The sequence below is a fragment of the Ascidia mentula genome, chromosome 6 (genome assembly GCF_947561715.1).
Source record: "Ascidia mentula chromosome 6, kaAscMent1.1, whole genome shotgun sequence".
NCBI classification, from domain to species: domain Eukaryota; kingdom Metazoa; phylum Chordata; class Ascidiacea; order Phlebobranchia; family Ascidiidae; genus Ascidia; species Ascidia mentula.
Genome location: NC_138571.1, coordinates 13,669,151 through 13,681,830, shown reverse-complemented (window position 1 = coordinate 13,681,830; position 12,680 = coordinate 13,669,151). Strand labels below are relative to the sequence as shown.

Below are 12,680 nucleotides of genomic sequence, written 5' to 3'. Positions count from 1 at the left end.
TACAATATTAATCCAGATACTCATTGGAGAACTCAGTTTATTACGAAGACGAGGAGATGTGGAACTGTTAGTGGCACTTGACCAATCCCTGCTCATGAAAATAATACACAAGCGTTTGCGCCTTCCAGGAATTGTGAAGCTTGTTGTAAACCGATACAAACGCCTACATAATGGTTGGTGTGGAATCAAACTTATTTCGTACAAGAGCTTCATAACAGTTAAAAGACAAATGAATCGCTTTACGAAGTAATAACTGCAATCACGGACGATATTAAGAAAACAATTCCATCGTCCATTGCAGTTGAAAAATCAGCGAATAGCTTACAGCTATCAACGTGTATATTACGTGCCCAAAAGTGACCTAAAAAGGTTTGTTTACCTCCACTACCGTAATTCGAGACTTGCGCTTTTCAAAACAGCTAGCCACAACTATAAGCACCACCTTAGTAACGCAACCTATGCGTTCGTTCTGCTGTTTGGCAACAGAGTCATTTGAAATGACTGTGACTGGAGAGTACATTCACAGCATGCCAACCATAGCGTTGACGGGGACAACTTTTATCCAAAAGTATCGGTTCCTCTTGGGCCAGAAAGGCGTGAAACAGAGGCTTGATAAATATTCACCAACGGAGAAATATTGCCAGACAACTACAGAAGTATTGCTAATTGTGATATGGCATCCGAAAGAGATTTTAACGTCATCGCCTTGCTCATAAAAATATCAATTAAAAGTCAGTTTTGATGTTGCGGTTTTGCTACAGACTTGTTTATATCATGAGCTGTCAATTAAGACAACTATACTAGATTTTTAATACTTAATATATATATGACATTAAGGAACAGAACAAAGAAGGTAAGGATAAGATAACTTATAATACTGAGCCTGATATACACAGAAAATTGTAATCATGATATGTATTTTCCACATTCTTTCGAAAATGTCCGATAGCTAGTTATGCAATATAAAGACAACCACCATGGGTTTTTTTCTCATTGTGGCAGATAACTCGCACAGACAGTATTTGTCAAATCCCGGACAAAACCTCGTGTTTGCGAGGTGGTCAATAGTTGAAGCGTGCAGTGTCACTTGAGCGAAACGACAAATGGCAATGAAGTTGTAAACTTGAATTTAAGCTTTCAGGTTCGGGGTTATCGTTTTAGCATCCTTGACTGTAGGCTTGAGTTGACCTTGACTGTAGGCTCGAGTTGACCTAGACTGTAGGCTCGAATTTTTAACTTTACTCCCGATTAAGATAAAATGTGTGATATGCACCCCATAACACGTTTACTCCTTTGTATTCAATGAAAGACTCTTGTACAAAACGGATTTGTATAAATTAACATACCAAAGAATGTTCTATGCCCAATAACAGGTTTATGTAGCATTTTTGTAGCTTTGTTTGAGTTGCAACATGAAAATTTTAAAGTTTGCTATCAAAAAAAACAAAAAAAACAAACAATTCCATCGTCCATTGCAGTTGAAAAATCAGCAAATAGTTTACAGCTATTAACGTGTATATTACGTGCCCAAAAGTGACCCAATAGATATATTTCCCTCCACTACCGTAATTCGGCACAAGAGACCTGCGCTTTTCAAAACAGCCACCACAACTATGAGCACCACTTTAGTCATGCAACCTACGATTTCGTTCCGCTGTTTGTCAACAAAGTCACTTGAAATGGCTGTGACTGGAGAGTACATTCACAGCATGCCAACCATAGCGTTGACGGGGACAACTTTCATCCAAAAGTATCGTTCCTCTTGGGCCAGAAAGGCGTGAAACAGAGGCTTGATAAACAGTCACCAACGGAGAAATATTGCCAGGCAACTACAGAAGTATTGCTAATTGTGACATGGGATCCGAAAGAGATTTTAACGCCATCGCCTTGCTCATAAAAATATCAATCAAAAGTCAGTTTTAATGTTGCTTCTTTGCTACAGGCTTGTTTATATCACGAGCTGACAATTAGGACAACTACACTAGATTTTAATACTTGAGATATATGACATTAAGGAACAGAACAAAAAAGGTAAGGATAAGATAACTTATAATACTGAGCCTAATATACACAGAAGATTGTAATCATGATATGTATTTTCCACATTCTTTCGAAAATGTCCGATAGCTAGTTATGCAATATAAAGACAACCACCATGGGTTTTTTTCTCATTGTGGCAGTTAACTCGCACAGACAGTATTTGTCAAATCCCGGACAAAACCTCGTGTTTGCGAGGTGGTCAAAAGCTGAAGTGTACAGCGTTACTTGAGCGAAACGACAAACGACAATGAAGTTGTAAACTTGAATTTAAGCTTTCAGGTTCGGGGTTATCGTTTTAGCATCCTTGACTGTAGGCTTGATTTGACCTTGACTGTAGGCTCGAGTTGACCTAGACTGTAGGCTCGAATTTTTAACTTTACTCCCGATTAAGATAAAATGTGTGATATGCACCCCATAACACGTTTACTCCTTTGTATTCAATGAAAGACTCTTGTACAAAACGAATTTGTATAAATTGAAATACCAAAGAATGTTCTATGCTCAATAACACAGGTTTAAGTAGCATTTTTGTGGTTTTGTTTGAGTTGCAACATGGAAATTTTAAAGTTTGTTTTGCTGCTTCAGAATCTTATCACCATTGTGATTGCTCAAGAAGATTGCACTTTGAGAGGTTTGTAGCTAAACTGTTTCCAGAAAAAACATTGATAAGTTATGAATCCCATCAGACAACATATCGACGAAAGCCTTCCTATTGGCGGATGTGTATCGATGTTTGTTTCTGGCAACGCAAATATACTAGATATCTTCCTCCTCCCTAAAACCAACATAATTAACCTTTGAAGCCCGGTGATTAATTGGCACCAACTTAGAAATCCAACTACCCCACTTATCCAACACTTCATGCTGTGTATTTTGTATGCGTGTTGAATAATTAATTTATCAACTTGCGCTTTTAATCAGAATGTTTATCACTGTAGGTGGTGAATCGTTTAATCAATCAAAACCACTCAACTCCACCAACACAAAGTGGAAAGTCAATCTGCGTGCTGAAAAGGGAAACTTAAACGTAGACTGGTTAACCATCCAACGTCGTACTTATAATCAGCAAATACCCGGCCCCACGATTATGGTCAAGCAAGGCGATCACCTGGAAATATTACTGGTATATGGAAATGTCACTAAAATTACTCACAATTGCGTACGTGCAAATGTTTACAACCTGAGAGATAGGAGTAAAGAGGATGCTTTGGTGACTTGTGCTCTCAAACGTAACAAATGAATCAGGGTAACGTATTTGCATACAACGGAGTATAAAACATGTTCGAAAGCGCTATCTCTACAGCTGTACCGAAGCATAGTAATGAAAACACAATTTGAAGGGGTTTTGGTGTCCTCAAGTTAGCACGTGGAAAATTTACATTCTTATCTTAATTACAAAAAATCGCATTATTTTTTAATTTTTCAATACAGGAGAATCAAATTTAAATGTTTCTAGAACAACTTTCTGTCCTCCAAAGGGTGGGAAGTTAAACCAATGCGCAAAGGTTAACTTGTGTCACGTGACAGAAGTGCTGCTGGTTAGGTAGATTACATGTAGTAAAAACAATTTATTGCTTCAGGAGAATCACTTGGACACAGCTGACAAGGGTGGGAAGTTAAACGAAAACAGATTTCCAGACAGCACCAATCTACATTTGCACGGCTTGCACATTGACTCAAAGGTACAAAACTGTGCAAATTTCTTCTATGGCTTGTATACATAATCCGCCATTGTGGCGTATAGATCCCCTAGTAAGTTTAGCACATCAACACAACTTTTTCTGATTTGTGAGGTTCAGCGAACACCAATAGATCATTTCCCAACCGCAATTCTACAAGTAAAAGTTAGAATGCACCATAACCATATCCTTAACCAAGGCAGAAAACCAACTGCTATAAATTTTAAGCCTGATATGAGTGAAAAATGGAAATATTAGTTCTGTTAAAGATTGGAATTTAAAAGTTAAACCAGTTATATTAAATGTATACCATTTCTGCATCAAAGGACATTTTAAGAACATTAAGAAAACTTTAACCTTAGCCGCGATTATATTATAGTGTAACTTGCAGGTTCCCGGTGACAATGTGCTGATGCGTATCAAACCTGGTCAGAGTTATTTGTATTCATACAAATTTGAAGACGACCAACCTGCAGGAACTTACTGGTACCATCCACATCTACATGGTTCAACCATCTTACAGGTATTGGTGATCGTGAAAAACTGCCGAATAGGTCATATAGCTAAAATAACAAGTCAAAGGAGCCCTACAGTTACGTGATACATGCAACAAAATGTGTTATATCTGAATGCTGTTTTGGGGCATTTAAGAAACCAAACAAAGTCAATTCACCCACTACGCCCTGGACACAATCCTAAACACTTATACTTACAAAAAGATATTTTGCTCACTTAGTGCAGACGTATATTTTTTAGTGGCTGAAAATCAAACTAAACTGAAGGCAGTTATTATGCTCAGGTGAACAGTGGTATGGCGGGAATGCTTATTGTACAAGACGATGAGCATACAATAAGCGAACAACTGAAGGGCGTTACTTGCCCGTTCAATTGCGACCACGACATTCAGTTGATGTTCCAGTCAACCCTGCTTTATGCACATAACTCAACCGACCCCTACGTTGGAATTCAAAACGCTTATAACGACACAGTACGCAGGTGAGTCTTGGGGCCAAAAAAAATTACTTAAACATACTGTGATTTTGGTAACATACCTTTACGCATTGCAACATATGAACCCATCGGCAAAAGCCAATGAGCCACAGTGATCAGTAGGATACACACAGAGTTTTGACCTATTTTTGTACCCAACGGACCCACGTATTGAAATGAACCCAAAAGAGGAAAAGTCACGGTTATTAATCCGACAAGACCATGCTCATTACCAGCTACACTGATGAAACCAAGCAGGTCGAAATAGTGTTCACTATCAACAGCATACTGCACAAAGAAATATAACAACTTCTTTGTGGACAGGGAATTATCCAATTTAAATAATATTTTAGAATCATACCAACAGGAGAAAAACGCTGTCCACCCAATAACGAAAATTTGGAAACCTGGTTAAACAATACGAGCGGAATAGATATTTTTACAACCAACGGGCTACTTAACCCCGTTCTATCCATGCCAACTGGTCAAATGAAAAGATTTAGGTAAGTAAACATTCAGTCACAAAATGTTCCTTTTTGATATACAAGAAATAACTCTTCTCACCCTATTACATTTTGAAATCCTCGTAAGGCAATGCCGAGAGGTCAATAAAAGCCATTTTGTTTAGATTTCACAAAATTACATTTGCGATCAAAACATAGGTTACGATCCAGAGTCTACACGTAGGTTGAGGAGCCCATCGAACATTCAAATGCACGAGTTAAACTAGGGCTGTCATCCGGGGCGCAAGGAATAAATCTAAGCCGTTTCCTTTTTTTGTGGCCCACTTGGTTCAGCACGCTTTTAAAGAAACGGCCCCACGGACGACAACGAAATAGTACAACCTAAGGATTTAATTTTTGATTTTCTTGGAACGTATTTTCTTTTGCCAAGTCGGGACACATCACCAAAAGGGTGTTCCCTAAATGGGTATTCAACGGCGGCAAGCGAAAAATGGTGTCCGCAGTACAAAATGAGTTTGATTAGTGGGAAAAGAAAAATTTTTTTTTGAAGAATGGTGAACGCTGGAGGAAGCCCAATCCTAGAGTTGGAAATGGTAAATATTGACACCGAACAACACGACTGCGAGTACCTTGAAATAGCTTTGGACGGAGTTTACCTCGATCGACCACGTGCTCCCAGACAGATGAAAACCTTAATAGTGCCAGGAGGTAGAGCTGATTGGTTGGTTCGTTGCAATGAACCAGGAACATATGTGGTGGGTTTTATTATTAGGATTTGTTTTATCATACACGTGTCCAACTGGCAGCAGTATCAAGGACAAGGATATGGTGTAATGGACTCACATAGCCCCAACTCTTAAGTCGCATCTTCTTGAGGGTTCATTTGTGACAAACCCTATACATAACATCTTCTTTTACAATTTTGTTTTGTACACATGTAAAAATCGAGACGAAAATATCAAACTTTTATGGTAGTTTGCGAACATGTATTCGTAAACAATAACACAAATGTTATTACACAGCTGAGATCCACAGCCTTGGAAGTTGACAACAACTCAACAGGAACAGCTACAAGAAGATTCAACGGAACACTTCTCACTTTGAAAGTGACAGGACCAGTCCAACCATTCAGCATCGGCAACGTACCGCTGCCCGCAAGACCTGATTACGTCAACTTTGCCACAAGGACAGATCTAACCACTACTTTCAGTATAGAGATCGGCCCTCAGTTGACTCTGAATCGCGAACGATTTGCAGGGGAACATTACTTTAGGTAAGGAATGCATAAAAATTGGTCATATTTACTGTTCACTGTAGTCTTTTTGAAATGCAAGCGGTTTTTGTGTTGCAAGTGGTTTTCCACCAGTGCGAATACATAGTCTATAAAACAAACCTAATATGTATAAACCACAGTGTTTTGAAAAAAGCAAAAATAAAACCTGTTTTTACAGACACCTTGTAAATGTCAATGAAACCGTCCAGTGGAACTTTTTGAACACAGTGCCTAAAGAAGGCCATCCTATTCACATACACGTCAATCACTTTAAAGTAAGATTTTTAGACAGGAAGCAATAGGATTAAAACACGTGCCACATACTGACATCAGGTCCTACCTGTCTGTCAAACCCAATTTTAAATTCATGTTAAATGCAAAAAAACAAACAGTTTACTTGATAAATAATATCACCGATGGCAAACCACGTTTTGTATTATTGTTAGATTGTTGGATATGAACCATATACAGGGCCTGTTGGACAGACAATACAATCGAGTGAAAAGTTCCCAAAACAACCTTGGATTTTATTTTCCCAAGACACGTCATCGGACAACCGCGTGTGCTACTACCAACACGAACTTTACGGTAAATGACGCGTTCCTCACCAAATTTAAATTTAGGATTAGCGCAGATTTCCCGAAGAAACAAATAAACCAGGAATCAGTTAATTTTCCTGCATAACATCATTAAAATTTCCAGTAAAAGCACTCCAGTCTGTTATTACAATTACGACTGAGACTTTGTCACCAGTGCCCACAAACTTGCTCGCAACTGCAATGAGTGGATTTAAACCTCCGTAGTATGTACACTTATATTCCACTAGACGCCTTTGGTTGCTATTCGATATGAGAAAGATTGCTATTGGATATGAACAATCGATTTGGACGATTGAAAAGGAATATATTTTGATCTTATCATAAAATAAAATGTTTCTTGCGACTTTTTTAAATGTTCGTGGTTACACAGGAAATGTCACACAAATCATGTCAAAAAAAGACATGCATCCAAGATTTTCGCAGCAAAAACCACGACATAAAAAATAAAGGCCTGTCAGAAAAATGAATGTTATATTTTATCTAAAAGTTTAGCGTTCAGAAATAACGATCCAACCTAAAAAAGCAAAGACGATGTGACATCCTTGGACAAACATGTTACGAATTTATGCACCATATGAATAACAATGTTTATAATGCAGATGAAAAATACAAGGACGAAGTGCCAGGAGACGACACACGTCTATCCTATCCACATCACGAGATATGGGATAAAGACGTGCCTGGAACAGTTGGGTATTCTCTACCCGGGGACTATAGGGACACTCTAATGGTACCCCCGCTATCTAACATTACGGTAAATACAATAAAGGAAATTTTCGGCTTAACGACGCTGAAACTAACTTTTGTATACATTATTTGATATGAATTCCACTAATTACAGAAATGTTAATTTCATGCCAAAATCTATCAGTCTTAGTATGTAAGACAAATATATATTCGCTTTTGTAACAAGCATCCTCAGTGTCTTTAAAAACAACACAAGAAGTGGGTCAAAAAAAACGGCTCACCACTACCTCACCACACGCCCTGTACACAACTGAAAACCTGCCATGTACAAGGGTGGAAGCCTTGCAGAAACATGGGAAAAATGAAAAGAGCAAAGTCTGCGTTACTGTGATTTTTGACAAATTTACACATACGGTGGAAATCGTTAAGGCAAGTTGCAACAGAATGGGGAATGATTCCCAGAATTAATTAAAATGGATTCCACAAAAACACGATTGTGGGCAAATTCTGCCATTAGAAACCCAATGAATGGTTAATTTCCACTTATTACTCCAAACGTTTATACTCACATTTTATGTCTCGCTAATTGTCAGCTACGTAAACGAAATGGGGAAAATTGACTTTCAGGTCCAGTTTATGGTTCACAAGTTTACTGACATAGTTGTCATCCATTGTCACTTTCTACGTCACGAGGACTTCGGAATGATGATGTTGGTCGACATCATCGATCCTGGTAAGATTTAAAAGAGAATGAATGCGAAAATATAACATTTCTATTCCGTCTTTATAGAAGAGGGAGACAAAACAAACGTAAATCCGAAGTCAGGAAACGCGCTTCCTGGTCAGTGCGGAAGCCCTCCAGAAGGATGGGACAAGTAAGTTGACTAGATCGAGACTTTTTATAAAAGTCAAAGCATTGAGACAAGGAGAAATTGGAGCCCAGCATTTCGTTCAAAATTTGAAAGCAAAGGATTTTTTTCCCTTTCTCGGTTAATTTATAACGTTCTAGGCTTACTTTCACTGGGTAGTCTAAGTCTAATAACATACTGTGGTGCAATATCCCTGACAAGGATTTTAGTTGTCTGAAAACGTTAGGAAAAGACGGTGATAGAACAATGTCAAGTCCATCAAACCGGACAATAAAAAAACACCTTTTTTTCCGAGATGAGTGCCATAAGGGTACAATAAGGGTACATTAGCCCCTCAGTTCGCAATATGCACCGTTTATTGCATGATTTCGGATAATCGCATAAAAAATCTTGGTACAATTGTTACTTATCAATGAAATAAAAATACTGAGTGATTCAAATGAGATCATCAAACGTATTTTGGGATCGCGTAAGTTTCCTTGTGTTTTTGGCTGCCGATCCTTACATGCAGCATTTTTTTATTTTGTCGCCAAAGTCAACTACAGTACACATGTGTACCTCCGTTGCTTTTATCTGATCTATTTGTTTACAGATTATGGCTCTTAATGCTATTACTTCTAATTCCCTTGGGCTTGACCATCTGTTTGATCTACCACATTTGCCGCAAGTAATCACTATTAAACCGCCGGATACAGTGTGGAATGTATCGATTGCCTCGCACTGGATTTTCAACTTGTGTATTTTGGACCTTGTTTAATTTTTTTTTGTCTGAACACTATTTTAGTGGTTGTGTAAATAAGTGTGCCGTTGTTTTATCACGCATCCATGTGGTTTTGCAACATTGTGTCAAAGAATAAGGTAAGAACATCGATGGTAACGCAACGAGTTCTACGAAATTTGAGGCATCAACTTGCCGCAGATTTCATTCCCGTATTTAATCTGCATTGTGTACATTGCATTAAATTCACGTAAAAAATAATCTCACCACGAGTTCAACGATTTCCAAATTGAAGGATTTCTTACATATGAAACATATTCTGTTCAGAAAGATCGTCAGGTTATATAAAAAAAGGCAAAAGATTAACCCAAAAAAGGAACGCCAATACCTTAAACATGCCCATAACTTGTTGTGTGAACATCGAAGAGTTCACACACAAAAAAACTGTTTGCCTTTTACATCAGTGCAATTTGTATATAGGGGACGCAGGCCTTCTTATCATCACTTGCTTTTTGTATAGACGGCACAATAGCCGTAACAGAATTGAAACCCACAGTCTCGCCTTTAAGGAGGTTTAAACCTTCGTCCTTGGACAGGTCTGGTTTTCTGTGTCACACCAACAGAATAATATGAGATCCCTTGCCTGTTAGTTTCCCTGTATCATGTGCAACAACACCTCATGTAAACCCCATAAGAATACTACGTCACAATGTTTGCATAAATGCACAGATTGCAGACTTGTTTACCACACTGTTCGTACAAACATAACGCACGTCACGAACACAGAATAGCCAATCGTAAATCAAATAATATCCTGTTTACCAAGTTTACAATATCGTGCATGCTTGTACTTAAATTATATTATCCCGAGTGTTTCATGACATCATGTGACTAAACCGGCCAATCAGCTTCCACCAACCTAAACTTAAATAACAGTGTGTGACAGTTAAATTCATTTCATTATATTGTGATGCAATTCGGAATCAAAATTGAAACAACCTATTATTCTATTGACACAAACGCTATGTTTCGCTATGCCGAAGTCTAACCAGCTAAATCAATTGTTGAGATTTGTGAATACAATATTAATCCAGATACTCTTGGAGAACTCAGTTTATTACGAAGACGAGGAGATGTGCAACTGTTAGTGGCACTTGACCAATCCCTGCTCATGAAAATAATACACAAGTGCTTGCGCCTTCCAGGAATTGTGAAGCTTGTTGTATCCCGATACAAACGCCTACACAATAGTTGGTGGGGAATCTTCCTAAGAAACTTATTGCGTACAACAGCTTGATAACAGTTTAAAAGACAAATGAGTCGCTTTACGAAGTAATAACTGCAATCACGGACGATATTAAGAAAACAATTCCATCGTCTATTGCAGTTGAAAAATCAGCGAATAACTTACAGCTATCAACGTGTATATTACGTACCCAAAAGTGACCTAAAATGATTTATTTACCTCCACTACAGTAATTTGACCCGCAGCTCTAAACTTTCATCAAAGGGCACACGAGAATTAATTGCGCTTTTCAAAACAGCCACCACTATGAGCTATGAGCACCACCTTAGTAACGCAACCTATGCGTTCGTTCCGCTGTTGGGCAACAGAGTCATTCAAATGGCTGTGACTGGAGAGTACATTCACAGCATGCCAACCATAGCGTTGACGGGGACAACTTTCATCCAAAAGTATCGGTTCCTCTTGGGCCAGAAAGGCGTGAAACAGAGGCTTGATAAATATTCACCAACGGAGAAATATTGCCAGACAACTACAGAAGTATTGCTAATTGTGATATGGCATCCGAAAGAGATTTTAACGTCATCGCCTTGCTCATAAAAATATCAATTAAAAGTCAGTTTTGATGTTGCTGTTTTGCTACAGGCTTGTTTATATCATGAGCTGTCAATTAAGACAACTATACTAGATTTTTAATACTTAATATATATATGACATTAAGGAACAGAACAAAGAAGGTAAGGATAAGATAACTTATAATACTGAGCCTGATATACACAGAAAATTGTAATCATGATATGTATTTTCCACATTCTTTCGAAAATGTCCGATAGCTAGTAATGCAATATAAAGACAACCACCGTGGGTTTTTTTCCCAATGCGGCAGTTAGCTCGCACAGACAGTATTTGTCAAATCCTGAACAAACCTCCTGTTTGCGATATGGTCAATAGCTGAAACGAGCAGTGTTACTTGAGCGAAACGACAAATGGCAATGAAGTTGTAAACTTGAATTTAAGCTTTCAGGTTCGGGGTTATCGTTTTAGCATCCTTGACTGTAGGCTTGAGTTGACTTAGACTGTAGGCTCGAGTTGACTTAGACTGTAGGCTCGAATTTTTAACTTTACTCCCGATTAAGATAAAATGTGTGATATGCACCCCATAACACGTTTACTCCTTTGTATTCAATGAAAGACTCTTGTACAAAACGGATTTGTATAAATTAACATACCAAAGAATGTTCTATGCCCAATAACAGGTTTATGTAGCATTTTTGTGGCTTTGTTTGAGTTGCAACATGAAAATTTTAAAGTTTGCTATCAAAAAAAACAAAAAAACAAACAATTCCATCGTCCATTGCAGTTGAAAAATCAGCAAATAGTTTACAGCTATTAACGTGTATATTGCGTGCCCAAAAGTGACCCAATAGATATATTTCCCTCCACTACCGTAATTCGGCACAAGAGACCTGCGCTTTTCAAAACAGCTACCACAACTATGAGCACCACTTTAGTCATGCAACCTATAATTTCGTTCCGCTGTTTGGCAACGAAGTCATTTAAAATGGTTGTGACTGGAGAGTACATTCACAGCATGCCAACCATAGCGTTGACGGGGACAACTTTTACCCAAAAGTATCGGTTCCTATTGGGCCAGAAAGTCGTGAAACAGAGGCTTGATAAACAGTCACCAACGGAGAAATATTGTCAGGCAACTACAGAAGTATTGCTAATTGTGACATGGCATCCGAAAGAGATTTTAACGCCATCGCCTTGCTCATAAAAATATCAATCAAAAGTCAGTTTTGGTGTTGCGTCTTTGCTACAGGCTTGTTTATATCACGAGCTGACAATTAGGACAACTATACTAGATTTTAATACTTGAGATATATGACATTAAGGAACAGAACAAAAAAGGTAAGGATAAGATAACTTATAATACTGAGCCTGATATACACAGAAGATTGTAATCATGATATGTATTTTCCACATTCTTTCGAAAATGTCCGATAGCTAGTTATGCAATATAAAGACAACCACCATGGTTTTTTTTCTCATTGTGGCAGTTAACTCGCACAGACAGTATTTGTCAAATCCCGGACAAAACCTCGTGTTTGCGAG

At 38.1% G+C, this 12,680-nt stretch overlaps 1 protein-coding gene across 3 annotated transcripts; it reads left to right on the top strand.

Moving 5' to 3' along the window:
• The first annotated feature begins 1,937 nt into the window (after window positions 1-1,937).
• LOC145905331 (laccase-like) lies at window positions 1,938-10,416 on the top strand. 3 transcript variants are annotated; one of them, XM_082992505.1, is made up of 15 exons: window positions 1,938-2,031; window positions 2,626-2,671; window positions 2,979-3,163; window positions 3,621-3,722; window positions 4,111-4,242; window positions 4,519-4,715; window positions 5,063-5,212; window positions 5,724-5,928; window positions 6,196-6,446; window positions 6,625-6,721; window positions 6,893-7,034; window positions 7,645-7,799; window positions 8,360-8,465; window positions 8,523-8,607; window positions 9,194-10,416. In XM_082992505.1, exons 1-15 carry the CDS (start codon window positions 2,005-2,007, stop codon window positions 9,270-9,272), a joined length of 1,959 nt encoding a protein of 652 aa, XP_082848631.1. In that variant the 5' UTR covers window positions 1,938-2,004; the 3' UTR covers window positions 9,273-10,416. The 3 variants fall into 3 exon arrangements, 2 of the variants coding, with proteins under 2 accessions (XP_082848631.1, XP_082848630.1); XM_082992504.1 differs by lacking the exon at window positions 1,938-2,031 and having other exon boundaries at window positions 2,553-2,671; XR_014402726.1 differs by lacking the exons at window positions 1,938-2,031; window positions 9,194-10,416 and having other exon boundaries at window positions 2,553-2,671; window positions 7,959-8,465; window positions 8,523-8,565.
• The last annotated feature ends 2,264 nt before the right edge of the window (window positions 10,417-12,680 follow it).